General features: G+C 43.6%; 1 protein-coding gene across 1 annotated transcript in view; it reads right to left on the reverse strand.

Moving 5' to 3' along the window:
• LOC306941238 (serine/threonine-protein kinase D3-like) overlaps positions 1 to 20,000 on the reverse strand; it is a 72,764-nt gene that overhangs the window by 31,819 nt on the left and 20,945 nt on the right. Inside the window, exon 2 of the mRNA XM_079526579.1 lies at positions 14,472 to 14,610. Coding sequence (XP_079382705.1) covers positions 14,472 to 14,610 — 139 coding nt within the window. The remainder of the gene's footprint in view (positions 1 to 14,471; positions 14,611 to 20,000) is intronic.

The following is a 20,000-nucleotide window of genomic DNA, read 5'->3' on the forward strand; positions in this document are numbered from 1 at the left end:
TCTTACACGATTATTTGATCATGTCACACACACACACACACACACACACACACACACTTCTCTGATTTGTTCTTCACCACGGTGCATTTGACGTTCTTTTAGGCTATTCAAGTTGGTCTGCATGAAGTCCGCTGTCCAGATGGGCCACTGGGACAGGCTGTCTTTCAAACAGGCTGTCTGTTAAATAAATAGGCGTGTGCTTTTGTCTAGACAGGGGCTGGTATAGTTTCGTTTTCAAAGTACAGGGACGATCGGGACCCCTGCCCTGCGACTTGACAGTACATTTCCATTTTGACTAGTCTCCTCTCGTCCGTTTCGTTCCGAGCTGTTTAGGAGAAATATCACCGATCTAACTTCATGATCAGCGGCGAACGCCCTCACCGGGGAGAGCAAAAGAGCCTCAGCCTGCAGACAGAGGCTTCGAGACTCGAGTGTGTAAATTTAATAATTTATGTATCCACATCCCACCCACCCTCCCGTTCGATCACTCCACAAGTCCACTATACTCACCATCGCGTGTGTTTTTTTATTTTCCAACTGTTAAAAGCGATATAATGCGAGTTCAATGCTTTCTAATTAGAAATATTTTCCGCAAGTGTTTCCATAACCCATTTGCGCATTTCACTTTTTCGATATAGCCCCAAATCCGCCACCTTCTAGCGAAAAAGTGTTTTTGCGAAAAATGCAGACTTATGCGCATTTTGAGGTGTTTCCATCCAGGAGATTTTGCGAAAGAACCTTAATGCGCAAAAAAAAGGCTTTATGGAAACGCACCTACTGCCTATGTGAGAGTCGTGGGTGGAATGATTTAAAAGCATTTTAATGACATAAATCTTCTCTTATGGGGTCCTTGGCACTAAACTGTTTCAGGTGGTCTGTGGTCAAATGCATATCGTTGCTGTCAGGCAGAAACATTGTATCTCCATATTTTCTTTTGTAGATGAATGACCTATTTCGGTGTATCGCACAAAAGTAGCCATGTGATGCGATTACAAGTAAAGGTTTTGGACATACGAGGTTTCCACCCGACAGCAACAATATTAATTTGGGGGTCCTTGACATTTACAATTTTGAGAAGCACATGTATTACAGTCTGCAACATGAGATAAAGTAAATCGTCTTATACTGTATATCCAAAACTGTTCAAATTCAAAAGTAGCAGATCCACAAGCTCAAAAAAAAATGTTCTCCCTCCGAGCTTGTGGATCTGCTACTGGTGATGCTTTTGTGTGACACTGTAGTCTAGTATGATGAAAAGAAAAACAACCCGCACCAAAAGTTAAAATAATTAATGGAGATAAGAGGTTTCTGCCCGAAGAGTCGACAGCGACAGAATTAGTAATAGTAGTGTGGTGTGAGTAGCTCTCTGCAGAAGGAGGAAGAGGTTAGACTAGAGGTCTGACTTCTGCTGTGTGTGGTTTTGTGTTCTCTCTCTCTCTCTATCTCCTCTCTCTATCTCTCTGTATCTCCTCTCTCTCTCTCTCTCTCTCTATCTCCTCTCTCTATCTCTCTGTATCTCCTCTCTCTCTCTCTCTATCTCTCTGTATCTCCTCTCTCTATCTCTCCCCTCTCTCTCTCTCTCTCTCTCTCTCTCTCTCTGTCTCTCCTCTCTCTATGTTTGTGCCAGCGTGGGTGATTAGATTTATTTCTTGATCTCCTCTTGTTTTGATCGTTTAGACATGGGCCATGCCTGATAACAGGCTCGACAAGCCCAAAGCTTATTGATACTCGGGTCTCAATAGATTCAGAACCGGGTTTGTAATGGACGCAGTTTTTGAGCTCCATCCCTACTGTCGAGTGGAAACCTTGTATGTCCTAAACCATTCTTATAAGGGCCTATGGTCCCTTGTATTTGTATAATTTTTCTTCTTCTTCGCCACTAATTGCAGTTCTGGCTTAACCGTGCAGTCTGTCTTCACAAAACGTGGCAATATGATTTTGACCCCTAATAACCTCAGAGTTTAATTCCCCTAATCATATCCCTCTCTGTACAGTTAATACTACACAGCCAGAGACCATCATGCTTTGCTGATAACACTAGACAGCCAGGTCTCTAGGTATGGCTTACACTATATATTACTAGAATTCTGCCTTGACTGCATTATAGTAGGGCTCCAATCTTTTGGATTGCGGATTGCAGTGACCCCACATTGTTTCTTCGGGAACAATATTTGTAGTTACAATGAGGGCTACATGAGCCGAAGGGAGAGAAACACTTCGCCTCTCTCCAGTCCGTGCGTATTAGCTAGGCGGGAAATAGCTGTTTTCAATACATGATAGTTCAGTTGGTGATGAAAGCATGAAATTTGGCACAGATGACCTTCATATGACCCTAATCGATAATCAACCTCGGGCCACGCAGAATTCCAATTTTTTCAAGGTGGCCCGCCAGTTTTAAAAATGGCTGCAACTGTACATACGTTTTTGGACTATATGACTTTGCTGGGGCTGTAAATATTTTATTTCCCCTCAATTTGATATAAGAGAATATGTTCTGGAGGTATTTATACCAAGTACGATATAAAAAGTAACATTAGGTTCCAATATGGCGCCATGTTTTCCAATATGGCTGCCAATAAACTGTATAAATGTACATCTGCTTATGGTTAATGCACAGTTGGTGATACAAACATGAAATTTGGCACAGATCACCTTTATGACACCCTAATTCATAATCAACCTTGGGCAATGCAGAATTCCTACATTTTTCAAGATGGCCGCCAGTTTTCAAAATCGCTGCAACTGGACCTACGTTTTGGATAATATCACTTTGCTGGGGCTGAATCTTTGATTTCCCCCTAATTTTGATATAAGAGAATATGTTCTGGAGGTATTTCTACCAGGTAAGATAACAAAATTACATTAAGTTCCAATATGGTGGCATGTTTTCCAATATGGCTGCCGATAAATTGCATAACTGTACTACTCATGATGCATGGCTCATGGTTAATCCACAGTTGGTGATACAAGCATGACATTTGGCACAGACCTTTATACCACCCTAATTGGTAATCAAACTCGGGCCATGCATAATTCCTCAATTTTTCAAGATGGCCACCAGGTTTCACCAGTTGAAATGGCTTCAACTGGGCCTATGTTTTGGACTATATCCTTTTGCTGAGACTGTAATATTTTTTTATTTCCCCCTCATTTTGATATAAGAGAATATGTTCTGGGGGTATTTCTACAAAGTAAGATCAGAAATAACCTTAGGTTCCAATATGGTGACATGTTTTCCAATATGGCTGCCGATAAATTGCATGAATGTACATCTGCTCATGGATAATACACAGACCGGATACAAGCATGAAATATGGCACAGATCACCTTTATACCACCCTAATTGGTAATCAACCTCGTGCCATGCAGAATTCCTCAATTTTTCCCAAAAGCCCAATTGACAAGTTTTTATTGTGTTATTGCAGTACCAGGGTACACCGGTTGACACTATAGCTGTGATACTCAGCATGGGGTTCAATGCTAATACATTTTCTAGTTTCCTAAATGCTGTTTAGCTTGCCCCAAATTAAAGTTAAACAGCCGCACCTGAATTGACATGATGTGCCAGCGCGGGAGAGCCGAGCCAAGGAAGACAGGGCTTTAGTCTTTCGGAAGGTGTACAGATCATATAGGAAATTCATAGCATTGGATGAATGATCAGACTGGGGGTAGGATAGTGATGTTACTGAGCCCAGCCCAGTTGTATCCCATAATTATTGTAGTGTATTTTTTGCCAGGTGGAAACCTGGCATACAACAGCTCATTTTATTTTAGTGACCTAGTCATGATTGACTGCCCCTATTAAAGCCAATGTATGTGGTCAGACTCCCAGTCTGACCACATACTCTGAAATGCCGCTTAAGCTATATGAGACTTGTGTAGCAAATCGCGTAGTAGCAACCTAGTCATGATTGGCTGCCTCCGAAGCCCTCACACGACGCAACGCGGCCATAACAAAACACAGTGATTGAACTAACAAAGTTGTTTTTACAAAATTAATTGCATGCCAATTATTTTTGACCCCAGGCAACTTGATGATGGAATTCAGTTGACACTTGAACAAAGCTACATACCAAGACTCATGGTAACAGTTAAAAACATCAACATTGGAAAGAAAAAGGAAGTTAATATCAGAAGAGAAGTGTAAAGTATCTTCGGCTAAATTCACTCGCAGCAGCCTTAAAAGTAACATCTGCCACATTTGGTGATTAGTGATTTGGTAGCTTTTGAATGACCTGTAACAAGACAGACAAAACTAAGAATCTGCACAAAGCCATAACTGCATACCAAGCTGCAAAGATGTGCCAAAAACCTTCACCAAGCTTTATCGGATCTAAGTTTGTGTATGGTGATGGTGACCATATTTCAAAATATGCCACGCTATTTGAACCTAGGTCATTGAAAACCTAAATGGATCCTGTGTATGGTAATTATTAATACAATTATTATTTAAGCACATGTGGTGTTGGAGCTCATGTTATAAGATCATGTGGATTAACCATAATCATTTATCGGCAGCAATACTGGAAAACATGACGCCATATTGGAACCTAATGTTATTTCTGATCTTACTTGGTAGAAATGCCTCCAGAACATGTTCTCTTATATCAAAATGAGGGGGAAATTAAAAAATACTGCCCCTGCAAAAGGATATAGTCAAAAACGTAGGCCCAGTTGAAGCCATTTCAACTGGCAAAAACTGGCGACCATCTTGTAAAATGGAGGAATTATGCGTGGCCCGAGGTTGATTACCAATTAGGGTGGTATAAAGGTAATCTGTGCCAAATGTCACACTTGTATCACCAACTGTGGATTAACCATGAACAGATGTACAGTTATGCAATTTATCGGCAGCCATATTGGAAAACATGCCACCATATTGGAACTTAATGTTATTTTGTATCTTACTTGGTAGAAATACCTCCAGGACATATTCCCTTAGGTGGAAATCAAAGATTCAGCCTCAGCAAAGTGCTATAGTCCAAAATATAGGTCCAGTTGCAGCCATTTTTAAAACTGGCGGCCATCTTGACAAATTTAGGAATTCTGCATGGCCCAAGGTTGATTATGAATTAGGGTGTCATGAAGGTGATCTGTGCCAAATGTCATGTTTCTATCACCAACTGTGCATTAACCATGAGCAGATGTACATTTATGCAGTTTATTGGCAGCCATATTGGAAAACATGCCGCTATATTGAAACCTTTTTTTAAAGATATTTTTTTTTGCGGCTTACACCTTTTATTGGTTTTTGAAGGGACAGACAGTAGGCTGACAGGAAACGGGAGAGAGATGGGGGAAGACATGCAGTAAAGGCCGTGTCGGGCTCGGGAGTCGAACCCGTGGCACACTGCGACTGGATTACCAGTCGGGTGCCCAGACGGTTACGCCACCGCCTGGGCGCCATATTGAAACCTAAAGTTATTTTGATCTTCTCTTATATCAAAATGATGGTGAAATCAAAGATTTACAGCCCTAGCAAAGTGATATAGTCCAAAACGTATAGGTCCAATTGCAAACTGGCGGCCATCTTGAAAAATGGTGAAATTCTGCGTGGTCCGAGGTTGATTATTAATTAGGGTCATATGAAGGTCATCTGTGCCAAATTTCTTGCTTTCATCACCAACTGAACTATCACATCAATTTCCCGCCTAGCTATATGGTGCTGGTGGTGGCTGAATAACAACGGATCGCATCGCTGACTGACATAAACACACCGTTACAATTCAGAGGCACTTCAATAAGAAAACTCAACTAATAACGCTTGTGTGGGTTAATCTGCCCGATGCTGACGTTAGTATATAATGTTTAGATTGTTTTCCTCTTGGACATGCGTGCGCGCGTTGTAGCGATGAGATGGGCGCGTTCGGAAATACCGCACCGGAGCACACTCGCCTATTATTTTGCATTGGCCGTTTTTAAAACGCACAAAATCTCGGCGTGTGTGCGTTAGTAGTATTTTAATTACATAATTTTCCATGATCTGGCACAAATTAGCCACCTATGAAGTTGGGTCCTCCTTGCAAAACAACAAGAATGTGGTCTGCTCAGGGTCTGCTACAGGCAGCTACGCTAAAATTGCTAACAGGCAGCTAGTGACTTCTTTACCCTGCCGATGACCGCTGGATATGCAGTATGAAAATACGTTGCAATGTGAGAACTTACGGACGGCATGTTACCATGGAAATGGAAATATACAACCACTACGTAACGCTGGTGAACTGTCGAGAAAGTGGTGAGTGACATTGTTTGTACAAGTACTATATAAATAGCCGATCTACAAGCTCACAACGCGTCGCTACGACGCGTTGTGAGCTTGTAGATTGGCTATACTGTATACGCTTCCCTGTGCAGCGGATTGCGGGTGGTGCGGATTAATAAATTGGATTAATTGTCTCCACCAGGCCGAAGGCATGGGGAGAGAGTATGTTTTGCACTCCATCCGTGTGTGTGTCCGTCCTTCCGTCCGTCCGTCTGTGAACAGCTAATCTCCGGCACCGTTAACCTGGTCGATGCCAAACTTTGCACACACACTCCCTGGATGCCAACAATGAACCTCTGCCCCACATTTTCCAGAACGGCCTGTTATAGCGCCACCATGAGGCAGCTTTTCACATTTTTGAGTGGTGTAAACCACTCCTACAACCGGCTTTTGTGTGCAGAAAAAAATGAGCATGGTTGCTATGTTCAAAATAATTTCTGACGTAATTAAATCACACCCGGGTGAACTGGATGACCGTAGCAACCATGGTCATTTTTTCTGCACAAAAACAGCCAGTTGTGAAATCACATCCGGGTGTGAGGCTAAATAATACCTTACCTTATATAATACCTTAGACATTACGTCAGACCACAGCTGATCATGCTATATAAAACCTTACACCACTCAGTTCACACGGGTGTGATTTTTTACTTAAAACTGCACCGATCTGCGTGAAACGTTCCATGCACACTCCCTAGAGGCCAAGGATAAACCTTTGACCTGCATTTTCCGCATCTGCCTTTTATAGCGCCACCAGGAGGCCGACTTTTGTAAAACACATTTTTTGATATTACTCCTCCAGATTCTGTCCAAAAATCTCACCAATCGTTACACAGTATCTCTATGGTCATGGGCTCAAGTCGGATCTGTCCGATATTTCATATTCCATCCTAATTGGCTATAATTGGCTTTCACAGTTTGCAAGATTGCCCCGTTTTGAACAAAAGCCTCAAATCATGAACGCAGCATGCAATTTACGTGAAATCTTTCACACATTTTCTTACTAGGCTGAGGAATATATCCCACCCTTTTCACATTGGCCTATTATAGCACCACCAACAGGTTGATTTTTGCAAAACACATTTTTGGAACAAAATGCCTCAAATCATCCAATTGCCATCAAAGGCGTATGAAGAAATGGCACCCTTTTCACATTGGCCTATTATAACGCCACCAGGAGGCCACAACCTGACCTGCCCTGGTGGAGACCTGTGCCCCGAGGGGCACTTTTTCTAGTTAATAATTGTGGTCGGATAACGGGTGGATTATAATTATGCACACACGGATTCGGGTGACAAAAACGCTCATCCGCTGATCTCTAATATCATATATATATATATATATATATATATATAGTCTCATACTCGGAACTGGAACTCATAATCCAGGCATTTGTATCATCACGCCTGGACTATTGCAACTCTCTTTTCACCTGTCTAAATAAATCCTCCATGGACCTCCTCCAACTGTTCCAAAACTCTGCAGCCAGACTTCTAACCAGAACCAGCAGACGGTCTCGCATCACTCCAATCCTGGCCTCCCTGCACTGGCTTCCTGTGAATTTCAGGGTCCAGTTTAAGGTACTGGTGCTCACTTTTAGAGCTATGCATGGTCAGGCCCCGGATTACCTGGCTGAACTTGTGCCACGTTATGTGCCCAGAAGGGCCCTTAGGTCTGCAGAACAGGGTCTGTTAGCCCCACCCCCACCCTCCACCAAATTAAAAAACAAAGGTGACAAAGCATTTCAGGCTGTAGCGGCCAGACTTTGGAATGCTCTTCCACTAGCCCTGAGACTTATCCCCTCTGTGGACATTTTTAAAAACTTTCCTCTTTAATCAAGCATTTGTGAATGGTTCAACCTGAATTTTCTGATTTTTTTCCTTTACTTATTTACTCTTCATGCTTGTATTGTCATTTATTTGAGATGAATTGTACAGCACATTTTTTATCTGCTTTGTTTTCGTTGTCTTGTATTTTATTGCATGTAAAGCACTTTACTCCTCTCTGTGAAAGGTGCTATATAAATAAAATTGACTTACTTACTTACTATATATTTTTTAATTGATACAACATGTATTACAAGAATTATTTTCAGGCAGACATCACAAAGCGTCTTATTACAGTACATTTTAAACACTCACGTACATTGCTCAAAATCTTCACAAGAGGGAGAGGAAAATACCTAACAAAGTCAAAAATACAAAAATACCACACCATACCAAGCCAAACGTTTTCCCAAACAAATAATAATGATAACAAGTCCCCCTTTTCTTTTCTTTTTTTTCGAGCTTGTAGATGTTGTGTGTTGTTTTGGTCATGGCTGCCAGTTCCCACCTGATGTTGTGTGGGAGTTCAGACTGATCCAGACCATGCTGAGTAACTGCTAGCTTACATAATGTCTTCAAATGAGGACTTAAGTCCACAATGCACACTCTTTTGTATCTTCCAAACAGGATGATACGATCTCCCACCATGCAACAGCGCATTCCATGCATTGGACCGGGTCTCTTCCCCTTGGGCTCAACCTTCTGCCAGGAGAAGGTCTCTGGACTGAATTTCCACAGATCATTGAAGGTCTGGTTGGTATGGTAACCACGGCCACCAAATATGTACAGCTCTCCATTGTAGGTAAAAGCTGAATGATCGTAGCAATTCTCTGGAAGAAGCTGTGTAAAAGGTGTGCTCAGCCAAATGTTGGCCTCTGTGTCAAACACTCTGATAATGTTGTTGTTGACACCCTCGGACCACACACAAAATACAAACATCTTTGTTCCAATGATGGTTGCGGAGTGCATCCAACCATCCAACCGGAGCGCGAGTGGTGGACAGCCCCAGGTGACAATGAAAGTCCAGACCATTGAGGTGGTGTCCAACTTGTTCATGTCATAAGTGTATCCAGTCACCTGGTTGTATCCTCCACAGATAATCATGACCTTCCCCAAGACACATGCTGAGTGGTACCTCCTCCCCTCTGGAACGGTCCCGGTAACTTTGGGTTTCAACCACACGTGGGCCTCTACATCAAATGCATAAAGCATATTGTCGTTCTCCCCTCTACAGGTGCCTCCCCAGATGTAGACTGTATCTTCTATCAGAACAGCTGTGTGGCCGTAGTGCCTGTATGGAACCTCAAGGTGACGTCGTCGGTGACGTCGTCGGTGACGTCGTCCTATTCCAGTAGTCACTGGAGGTAACTTCTTCCAGAATAAAGACACTGTGTTGAAGACAAAGACGTCAATCTGATCCAGGTGGTTGTTGGTCCCTCCTTCACCGTAGCCTCCAAAGGAATAAAGTTCGTTCCTCACTGCTACAGCAGCATGATGGGCTCGCGTTGGTCCTGCTGCTTTGGAGACGCTCCAATAAAACATAGACCCTTGTTTGTGTGTGTGTGTCTGACTGTCCGTCTGTAACACTGTCTCTCTCTCTCTATGTCTACAGTCATTTTCAACAGCGCATCATCATCTTATATATTCCGGTGTTAAATCACACGCAACACAAACTGTTGCCATGGGCGCTTTAAGGAACCCAATTTGTGCAGCTGTTCACATTTGCACCCTTTGACTCTGGTGCAATTTATTACTTCAACGGCCTACCTTTCGGCATAGCATTCGTCCAAATGAAATAAACTGAAATGAAAGCAGTGGTTGTCAAACTGTGAGCTTGTAGATCTGCTGTTTTTGGATATCTGAAACATAAAATAGTGTCAAAGTGGTTAAACTGATTGTTATGCTATATTAACTCATTTAGCTGGGGACCACCATGAACTCCCTCAATGACCCCTGGGGGTCTCCAGACCCCACTTTGAGAGCAACTGTTTTAACTCATAGATCGCCAGCGCCATCTAGCGATAGTTCAGCATAAACACATCACGAAACATTAACTCCTTGGAGACGCCACCTACCACTAGGGGCGCTAGCTGCGGAGTGCCAAGGAAATGTACGACATTGGGCAGCTCTCTTGAGCTCTTGTTGGCTGACCGTTTGAACCGGATGTAATTGTCGGCCATTTCCGAGCCATAGTGAGCTACTTGTTTGTTCTTACTGTCCGTAAGACCTCGATTAATAAGGCTTATAAGGCTCTGAATATCACAGTTTATTTCATTATGAGACATAAATGCAATAAAGTCCACGTGCACGCGCACGTGAACGGAGAATTTAAAATGTTGGCTGTTTCTGACATGGATGCTAGCGGCGGCTAGCGACCGAAGTGAAATCAAGGTCAAAATATTTTTTTAATATCTCGGTTAAGCCAAACTGATCAAAAGCCATGTTTTTTTAAAAGTTCTGTTTTTTTTTTGTTTTTTTTTACAAATGCAGAAATAAATTGAGAAATACAAACAGAGTGATCAAAAGCCGTCTTAACGTCTTTGGTAACCTGGACAAAGTTAAACTAATCGTCTGTCTAACCAAACTGTCCAAGACTGACATCATCAATATGACATCATCATTATGACATCATCAACAAAATCACACCTGTGTGAAGTGAGGGGCGCTCTTATCGTCATACATCATCACATTCTGGCCAATCACAGTTGACGTCCTCACTTCTCAGCGGTCACTTGTGGCGTCCTCAATTTTCTGTCCTCACTTTTTATCCTCAATATCGTACATTGCTCAGCCAATCAAATCATCGCCATGGGGTGCTCAGCCAATCAAATCATCACCATGGCCTTTGACTTGTCCCTTTCAGGCACAGACGCACAGTTTGACTTTACTGGCCACTGCAGGGAACTGTGGGGGAGAAACCTTGGTCTCTTGACACCCCGATTACAGTAGGTTCAGGGTTTTTTTGGTGGATACTTGCCTTTCATGACATCGTTGCTGCAGCAGTTGATCTCCTTACTGTGAGCGGTGGCACACTCTGGGTCTCTGGGGCGTTGTATCTTGGTGGCCTCCTGCCAGTGTTTCTCCGTCCTTCTCATGAGCTCTGTGTTCTGGGGCTCTGTTATAGTCAACTTACATTGTCTTGGCTGGAGATTGCTTTCCTGCAGCCCAGTCTTGTGCAGATGGCTGCTGGCCCACCTGGAGGCCCCAACCTCACTTGTTCGGTTGGTGTGATTAGGTGGGGTGGTCTTCCCCAATCAGGATGAGGGGGTTGACCCTTTCAAACCATTGTAGCGGCAGTCTGGCCAAGTGTCTGTATTTAGTTGTGAGGCTAGATACAGGATACGATTGCTCACCCAGCCCCAGGTGACTTGAGGTGAAGGCTTGGTTGACATTCTGGGGTCACAGAGAACGACACTGATGCCTTCAGTGTCTGCACATCCTACCTGATAGTTCTGAAGGCAGATCTTCAGCATAAATTTCCCATTTTAGAAAGAAATGTTATGCGAAAAACCTCTTCCTTCTCAAGATTGGTAGTTGAGACCTGTGTCTACAAATACATCCATTTCATTTTAATGTTTCTTAAAAAAAAAGAAAAATCTGATTTGAAAAAAGTTGTCCCTTATCTCAAGAATGAGTGATATATATATATATATATATATATATATATATATATATACACGCCAGAACGTGGCACCAGTGCCAGAGAAATCCGTGAAAAACCAAAGAAGAAGAGCAGCCCTCTGACTAACCAAGGTTAATTAAATAAGGTTAGGAAGCGAAGACCGTACGGTGGACTCCATGTTGCTCCCTGGAAGGAAAGAAACATGCGCAATTGAGACCAAGGAAGCTGAACACGGAAGTGTTGGCTGCATATAGCCCATTGCGCATGTTTCTTTCCTTCCAGGCAGCAACATGGAGTCCACCGTACGGTCTTCGCTTCTTAACCTTATTTAATTAACCTTGTGAGTAACCAGGAAGTGTTCTCCCATGGATCCAATGTTAGCAAGTAGAGGGCTGCAACGGGACCCAACGTAAATGTTGGCGGCGCGGGCGGTATTAAAATACCTGCGGGTGGGCGCGGGCGGTCAAGATAAAACCAGCGGGCCGCCGCGATTCCCGCATCCTCCCGCATCCTCCCGCAATTACCCAGATACAGCGCTTCGCCGCTTATATAGCCTACACTTTAGCAAAATATGAATGTCTGATGAGAACGTATAATTTCCCTACTGCTGGGACACAAATGTAGGACTAAGAACAAACTAAAAACATAGATAAGCATAAATCACCCATAACGCAGGGTTCATTTTTACAGAAAAGTCTGATTTAGTTTTGAAAACACACCATTTAGTTGTAGTCCTAATTACTCATCTGATTGTTTAGTCTTAGTATAGTCTTAGTCGACTATTAAAAACCATAGTCTTTATTCTTAGTCTAAGTCTTAGTGTTAATTTTAAAAGCAAGTTCTGATTTAGCCTTAGTCTTTTGAACACACCATTTAGCTTTAGGCCTGTTTAGGCAAATTACAGCAAATTAATTTATTAATGCTGGTGGCCAAACGGTTAATGTATGTAATATGTTTAGTAATATAAAATCTAAATCTAAAAAGTAACCAATAACTAAAGTTTTCCCATATACAATATATATAGTTACTTCACCACTGATAACCAAATGTGGTTCCAAGTGTACATTATCGGGGGTTATAGGGGTCCTTAAAAAAGCTAATACAAGCTGCACTCAAGATTCTAAAGGTACAAGCAGCGGAATATTGGTGTGACGTAGTTTCGCAATAAAAACAAGATAATACAAGATGGTATAACTGTTGCACCCATAAATGCTTTCAAAGTTATTGTTCAAATGCAATGTAATTAAAGACACACACACACACGCACACGCACACGCACACACACACACACACGGTGTGTGACGGGTGTTTATCAGGGGAAACGTGTAAACAAAGGAGCTATTGTGTGGGCGGCAGTGTGGCTGTTAGGATGACCTGCCCTCAACACACTGGTGTTTTATGACATGTACTCGCTGACCCCTCCGACCCCCCGACCCCTCCTCACACTGGTGTTCTACACTCCCTGACCCCCTCTACCACACTTTGGCTACTGAAGTGCTGGACAAAGCACTCCACCCCACGACTGGGGCGGCAGTGGCTCAGAGGTATAGTTGCCAGTTCGATCCCGGGCTCCCCCTGATTTTGTGTCGAAGTGTCCTTGATTCCTTGAGCAAGACTCTGAACCCCTAATTGCTCCTGATCAGCAGGTGGGCATCAATGTTTATTACATTGATGCAGAGCCATATATGATAAAATGGCCTCCCTCCTCGCCTACAAAGTGCTGCTCATCAGCGATGGTGAATGTAAAACCATGATGTAAACAAAATGCCTTGTGATAGGCGGCGCAGCAGCGTTTATGTAGCCTAAGGTATTATAAAATATATAACCATCCTGTGGCGCGCTCTGCCTGCATGCTCTGTGCTGCCTGTCAGCCTGTCTGTCACCTCGATGGATGCGTTAGTAGAAAGCAGACAGCGAGCGACGTCCACAACCACGTTGTGTTCTGGAAGCGTCACCCCGATAGGGTTGCGTGAAGGGGGAGCTACCTGGTTCTTCTTCTTGTACGTGGGTGACTGGTCTATTTGGCAGCCCGTTACCGCCACCTAGTGACATTATAGCGTTTTCATAAAGTGTGCATTCTCGTGTAAAGGGTCAATAAAAAATTAGAACGCAACGGGACATTGCCGTTTTATCTGGAGATGGTCGCCGTCTAAAAGAGGCCTAATATCACTGCATAGATATTAGTCTGGGATCTCTGTGTGGAACCTGCATTTCTAAGGGGCGGATTGAAAGCTTGTAGATCAGCTAATTTCAGCATGCAACCAAGTGTAAAATCAAGCATTACGATGTCATCAAGACCCACCAGCCGCCACAATACATTTTTTGCCGACAAAGTCACCTGTAAATCTAGTCGACTAAATTCCTATGATACTTAGTCGACTAAAACTAGAATAAAACTAAAACGTTTCAGACGACTGAAATATGACTGAAGCTAAATTATATTTTATTACTAAAGGTGGTTGCACACTGATGCGTTTTTTCGCTGCGTTTTGTGGATCCGAAAGTAGTAGGCTATTACTAGCCGTCAGCTATAGCTCACCAATAGCTGCGGAAAACAGATAAAATCGATCCCGGACAGAAAAAACGTTATACGGGCGAAATATTCAGCGGCAAACGTGATTGACATAAAACGTGATTGACAAAGTGAGGTAGATTTCTTTTCGTCCTCCGAAATTCAGACCTGTGTACAAACACCTTAAAACTAAAATAAAATGTTGCCATCAAAGTTAAAGACCGACCGACACACACAACAACGACGTACCGGACAGTACGACCTCCACCAGGTCTCCCTCATGGATGTCGTCGGCGGAGGTGAGCCTCAGCAGGATGTTGTCAGAGTTCAGGTCGTGGCGGAACAGCAGGATCTTGTCGTACATGCCGAAGAAGCCGCACTCCGGGAACTGCAAGAGCAAAGGAGGAACAAGAGATTGATGCTTATGTAACAGCAGGACTGCATTTTTGTTACCTAATTGAGTGATTCTCAATTATTATTATTATTTTTTTTTTTAAGTCAAGGACCTCCATGAATAGAAGAACAAACAATTAATATTTGGGCTATTTAAAAAAAAGAATGCAGATCTACAAAAACAATAATCAAAAACCCATGAATAAAAACTTTAAACATAATAGTGAAAAAGCAGAAGCTCACAATGCCTCGTAGGTCATTAAAGGGATATCTGACTTTCAATCATGTTTGTAATAACTAATCCTCATTAACCATGATAGATTCATTGAAAACACCCGTCCTTGGTGGTTCTAGTGACTGATATTGTCCTTCTAATAATGCGTGAGGGGGCCATGATAATGTCACTTCATCTGGGGAGCTCCCCTCCCAAAACAATCAACCTCTGGGACCCACAGGTCCTTGCTATAGAGGAAGCCATGCAGTGCAGGTTGAGAGGTCTTCATGACGGGCTCATCGGGGGCAAAGTGACACGAGGAGGAAGCCATGCAGTGCAGGTTGAGAGGTCTTCATGACGGGCTCATCGGGGGCAAAGTGACACGAGGAGGAAGCCATGCAGTGCAGGTTGAGAGGTCTTCATGACGGGCTCATCAGGGGCAAAGTGACACGAGGAGGAAGCCATGCAGTGCAGGTTGAGAGGTCTTCATGACGGGCTCATCGGGGGCAAAGTGACACGAGGAGGAAATCACACCATTCAGGCTCACAGCGGAAGGCACACAATTAGCTCATTAGGAGACCGGCAGTAAATCTGTCTTTCTCACGCACGCACGCACGCATGCACGCACGCACGCACGCACGCACGCACACACACACTCTTCTACACCTGAACACACAAAAAAACACATGCACACATGCATACAATCAGACACATCCGGAAGGGTGTCCGCTAGGCATTGTTTTAGTCCGGCCAAGGTTGCAAATAAGATTTGCAACGTTGAACAGCTAAATGTTCAATGAAGTGTGGATATATTTAATCTTAGGCTACATATTTCTCCCTACTCGGCACAATTAAACAACCATCATTAAACACTGAGCAGGAGATAGATATACAATAACACTCCTATGGGGAAGGAACTAATAGCAGAGCCCACTGGTGATGCTGGGGAGACGGTGGGAGCAAACAGTGCATAACAACAACTAGGAACGCATATGCAGAAGGAACGCAGGAAGAACACAGACTTATGTGAGCTCAAATACCTTGCCCAATTGGTCAGCTGTTTGCCATATCAGTGTATGACATATGGGTTTTGTATAACACTGAATACACCCACAACATAGTAATGTAATTAACCCCTCGAGTATACCTGACTGAACTTACTCCGCAAACTACGTATAATTTTTTGTGGACATTTTCAACCTCTCCCAGACTTTCTGGTCTTGACAACCAATACATCCAAACAGAAAAGTCCTATCTGATTAAATGACATTAAACTCACTTTATGCATGCGCATATCCTCTATACTACCTGCCTCGCTGGACCCGTGGCAGGTCGCATACCGTCAAAACAGATCCACCGACGACGAGACCAATGATTGCTACGGCTCTTCACACCCTCCTCTGGCACATGACCAGAAGCTGAAGGACAAGTCCGCACCGTAGTCCCAGCGACGCTTGACACAACGCTCAGAGACCTATAGCTACACCCAAGCATGTGCGACTGACTGGACACTAGACTTCCTGTCAAACTGACGCCAGGTTCACATCATCACATCTGACCCCCTGACCCTCGACACTGGAGCGCCCCAGGGATGCGCGACGAGCCCTCTCCTCTACTCTCTGTACACGCATGACTAACCACCAGTGTTGATTTGGTCGACTATGAAACTATGACGAAAAGTGTCTGTCGACTACCTTTTTTCACTGATGAAAACAAAATAAAAACTAAGCTATCATGACTAAAACTAAGACTAAATGTAAACGGCCAAAATGTTAGCGAGGGACTAGGGGAGAAGAGGTCCAGTAGAACTGAAAGACAAATAGCAGATCGACAAGCTCAAAACCCGATCAGTCTGCCTATACAAGGGTTCTCAGATCTCAGAACAAATCTCAAAATATATAGAAGATACCTCGTTTGTTTGTTTTCCCCCTGGCTGTGCAAGGAGCTTGCACAGAAACAAAGAAATCACCCACTGTTTTACATGTGACAATAAAGAATAAGATTCAGATTCTAACGTTTCAGGCTTACCATCTTTTTCAGCATCAATGGTGATGCCAAGGAAGGTTCAGGTGACCGTGACATGTCCACAACTTTTTTCTTTGCGGAGGGACACTTTGGACATGGATATCATCACGTTCTGACATTTTGCATATCGCTGTTGTCGGGCAGAAACCTCTTAACTCCGTATTCTAACTTTTTTGTGTGTTTTTGTAAAGTAAGTAACGTCCTACTTGATCATACGTACCACAGCGTCACACAAAAGCAATAGCAGATCTGCAAGCGCGAAATGTGACGCCAAGTGACACGTTGTGAGCTTGCAGATCTGCTACCTTTGTAGTTTTTTTATTTGAATCCCGAAGAGTAAAACTTTTGGACATAATGAGTTTTCCACCCAACAGAGACAATATTATAAGGGCCAAGATGCCATGGCACAGGCCTGGTATCTATTGTTTTGGGTACAGCTTGTAAGTTGTTCCTATAATGACAAAACAGTTTATTTCTGTACGCTGCGTATGCTGTAACTAGGTATGTTCTGAGGCCCCTGTTCTTCTACTGAGACATTTAGATCATGTGTCTGCTTTGACGCGACCTTTGACACGATCCTGTTTCTGGTTTTGATCTGACCTCGTTAAGAGCGGCACTGCCTGCAAGGCAACATTACATTTCTACTCTGAGCATGCAGACCCATAGCAGAACAATAGTAAACATGTCAGCAGCCGGGCAGGAGACCCGGGTTCGATATCTGGGGTAGAGCATGCAGGGAAGTTACAGAGTGCAGCTTTAAAGTACAACTAGGGGTGGGACTCAGAACCAGAGGTAACCAGAGGAACCGTTTCTGGAACCGGTTTTATCACGCTGTCAGAGCTGGTGTATATGCAATTACTGTACCGGCATAGGCTGACCATGAGACAATGGGCCCCTGCAGGCCACCGACATGCTAGCTCAGGGGCCCCTGGGCCTGGGCCCAACAGGCCTGATGGGTAATCCTTCCCTGTGTACCGGTGATTCTCAAACGTTTTAATTTCAAGGAACTCAGAGACAGAGAGTACTGTATGCAAATGACACGCTCAAGAGTTACAGACCTGTAAGGGTCCATTTGGAACCCCCTCAAGTAACTCAGAGGGTCCCTTAACCTCACTTTAAGAACCACTGCCGTAATCCGCATGAAATTCTTTAATTCGTGTTTATCATAAATTATAATGAAGGCCAAAATCATATAGATTTTTTTTGAGGGGTGCTAGCCTCCTACACAGGTTTAATGTTTGTCTTGTCTAGAGAAATATTAAAAACGCCATTGACAATGGACAGAGTTTAATGTTTGTTTTGTCTGTCACTGAGCAAATCGGCATATGCATGTCAGACTATACCCAATTCCGTCCGCGATGATGTAAGATGATAAGGTTTGGTAAAGCGCCCCTCACTTCACACGGGTGTGATTTTTATAGCAATCTAAGCAAGGGATCGGACCGAAAGGGAAAGGGACAATCCTAAAGAATCCCAACCTTAAGTACAACCACCTTGAAGTAGTGTCTCTGACTCCTCTTGCCTCATCAATTACTGATTGATCGACAGTTCCTCGACAGTGTATACAGGTTTACCCTGCGCTGGCTCTAAGAGCATGGTCTCGGCTCTGCTCCATGTCGTCTCTGTCCGGTGGAAACCTTGTATGTTCAAAGCTTGTACCTTTCATAATTCAAATACAAAAATAGCAAAAGTCGCAGATCTACAAGCTCAAAACGCATTGCTTTGCACCACGATTCGAGACTTGCGGAACTGCTACTTTATTACATGTACGCCGTACGCTGTAATATGTAGTAGTAGGGCATTCATTTACGGAAAGAAAAGCAGAAAAAGTTAAAATATGGAGATAACAATACCTTTGGTTGACTGTTGGTTTTGCTTTCAGCCCCTTCATTTCATCATAACATTAAATAAATAAATATATATTATTATAATATATATGTATTTATATATTTTTTGAGTGGTGCAAACCACTCCAACAACCAGCTTTGTCTGTATCTAAGTTTGTGTCTATGTATGTGTGTACCTGTACGTGTGTGTACCTGTACGTGGGACCCAAAAAAATGAGCATGGTTACTATGGTCACTGACATTACGTCAGACCACAGCTGATCAGGCTATATAAGACCTTGCACCACTCAGTTCACACAGGTGTGATTTTTTCTAGACTTACTGGCCAATTGAAATTCTAGTCGGCCAAAGGCCAGTGAATGCCTGCTATCCGGTCAGCTACTGGCATGACCCACATGCACGTGCACATGACCCACATGCACGTGCACACACATATACATAAATTATGCCAGAGCCTGTGTTATTGACACCGTTGCTACTACATCCTGTATGTCCACGCTCCACTGCAGCGTACAACAACAACACACTGAACTGGTCTAACACACACACACACACACACACACACACACACACACACACACACACACACACATACACATACACATACACACACACACACACACACACACACACACACACACACACAGTGGAGGACACTAATGTAGGCGACTAGTCTGGAAACCAGACCAATCTGCCACAGCCCACAGGAAAAGAAAATCCACTGTGGAGATTGGTCTGGCACTCCTAAGTTTGAATTAAATTTCGCTCACCCCAGAGTTGTGGGTGACCAATCAGAGCCAACATTTAACTGATTACATGCCGCCACTAGAGGCGGTATCCAGCATGACAAACCAAAGAAGAAGACCCCCTTGGCCGCATCATTCAAAACCCTGATAGGGTTGCGTAAAGACCCGCCCCACCTGCCTCTTTGCTCCGTGGTTACCTACCAGACAGTCCAGACTGTCCTCCGAGGTTACTACGAGTCTGGTGACACTGTCACTAACGCGAGGTTACTACGAGTCTGGTGACACTGTCACTAACGCGAGGTTACTACGAGTCTGGTGACACTGTCACTGACGAGGTTACTAAGAGTCTGGTGACACCGTCACTAACGCAAGGTTACTACGAGTCTGGTGACACTGTCACTAACGCGAGGTTACTACGAGTCTGGTGACACTGTCACTAACGCGAGGTTACTAAGAGTCTGGTGACACTGTCACTGACGAGGTTACTAAGAGTCTGGTGACACCGTCACTAACGCAAGGTTACTACGAGTCTGGTGACACTGTCACTAACGCG

Source organism: Electrona antarctica (genome assembly GCF_951216825.1).
Source record: "Electrona antarctica genome assembly, chromosome: 17".
NCBI lineage: Eukaryota > Metazoa > Chordata > Actinopteri > Myctophiformes > Myctophidae > Electrona > Electrona antarctica.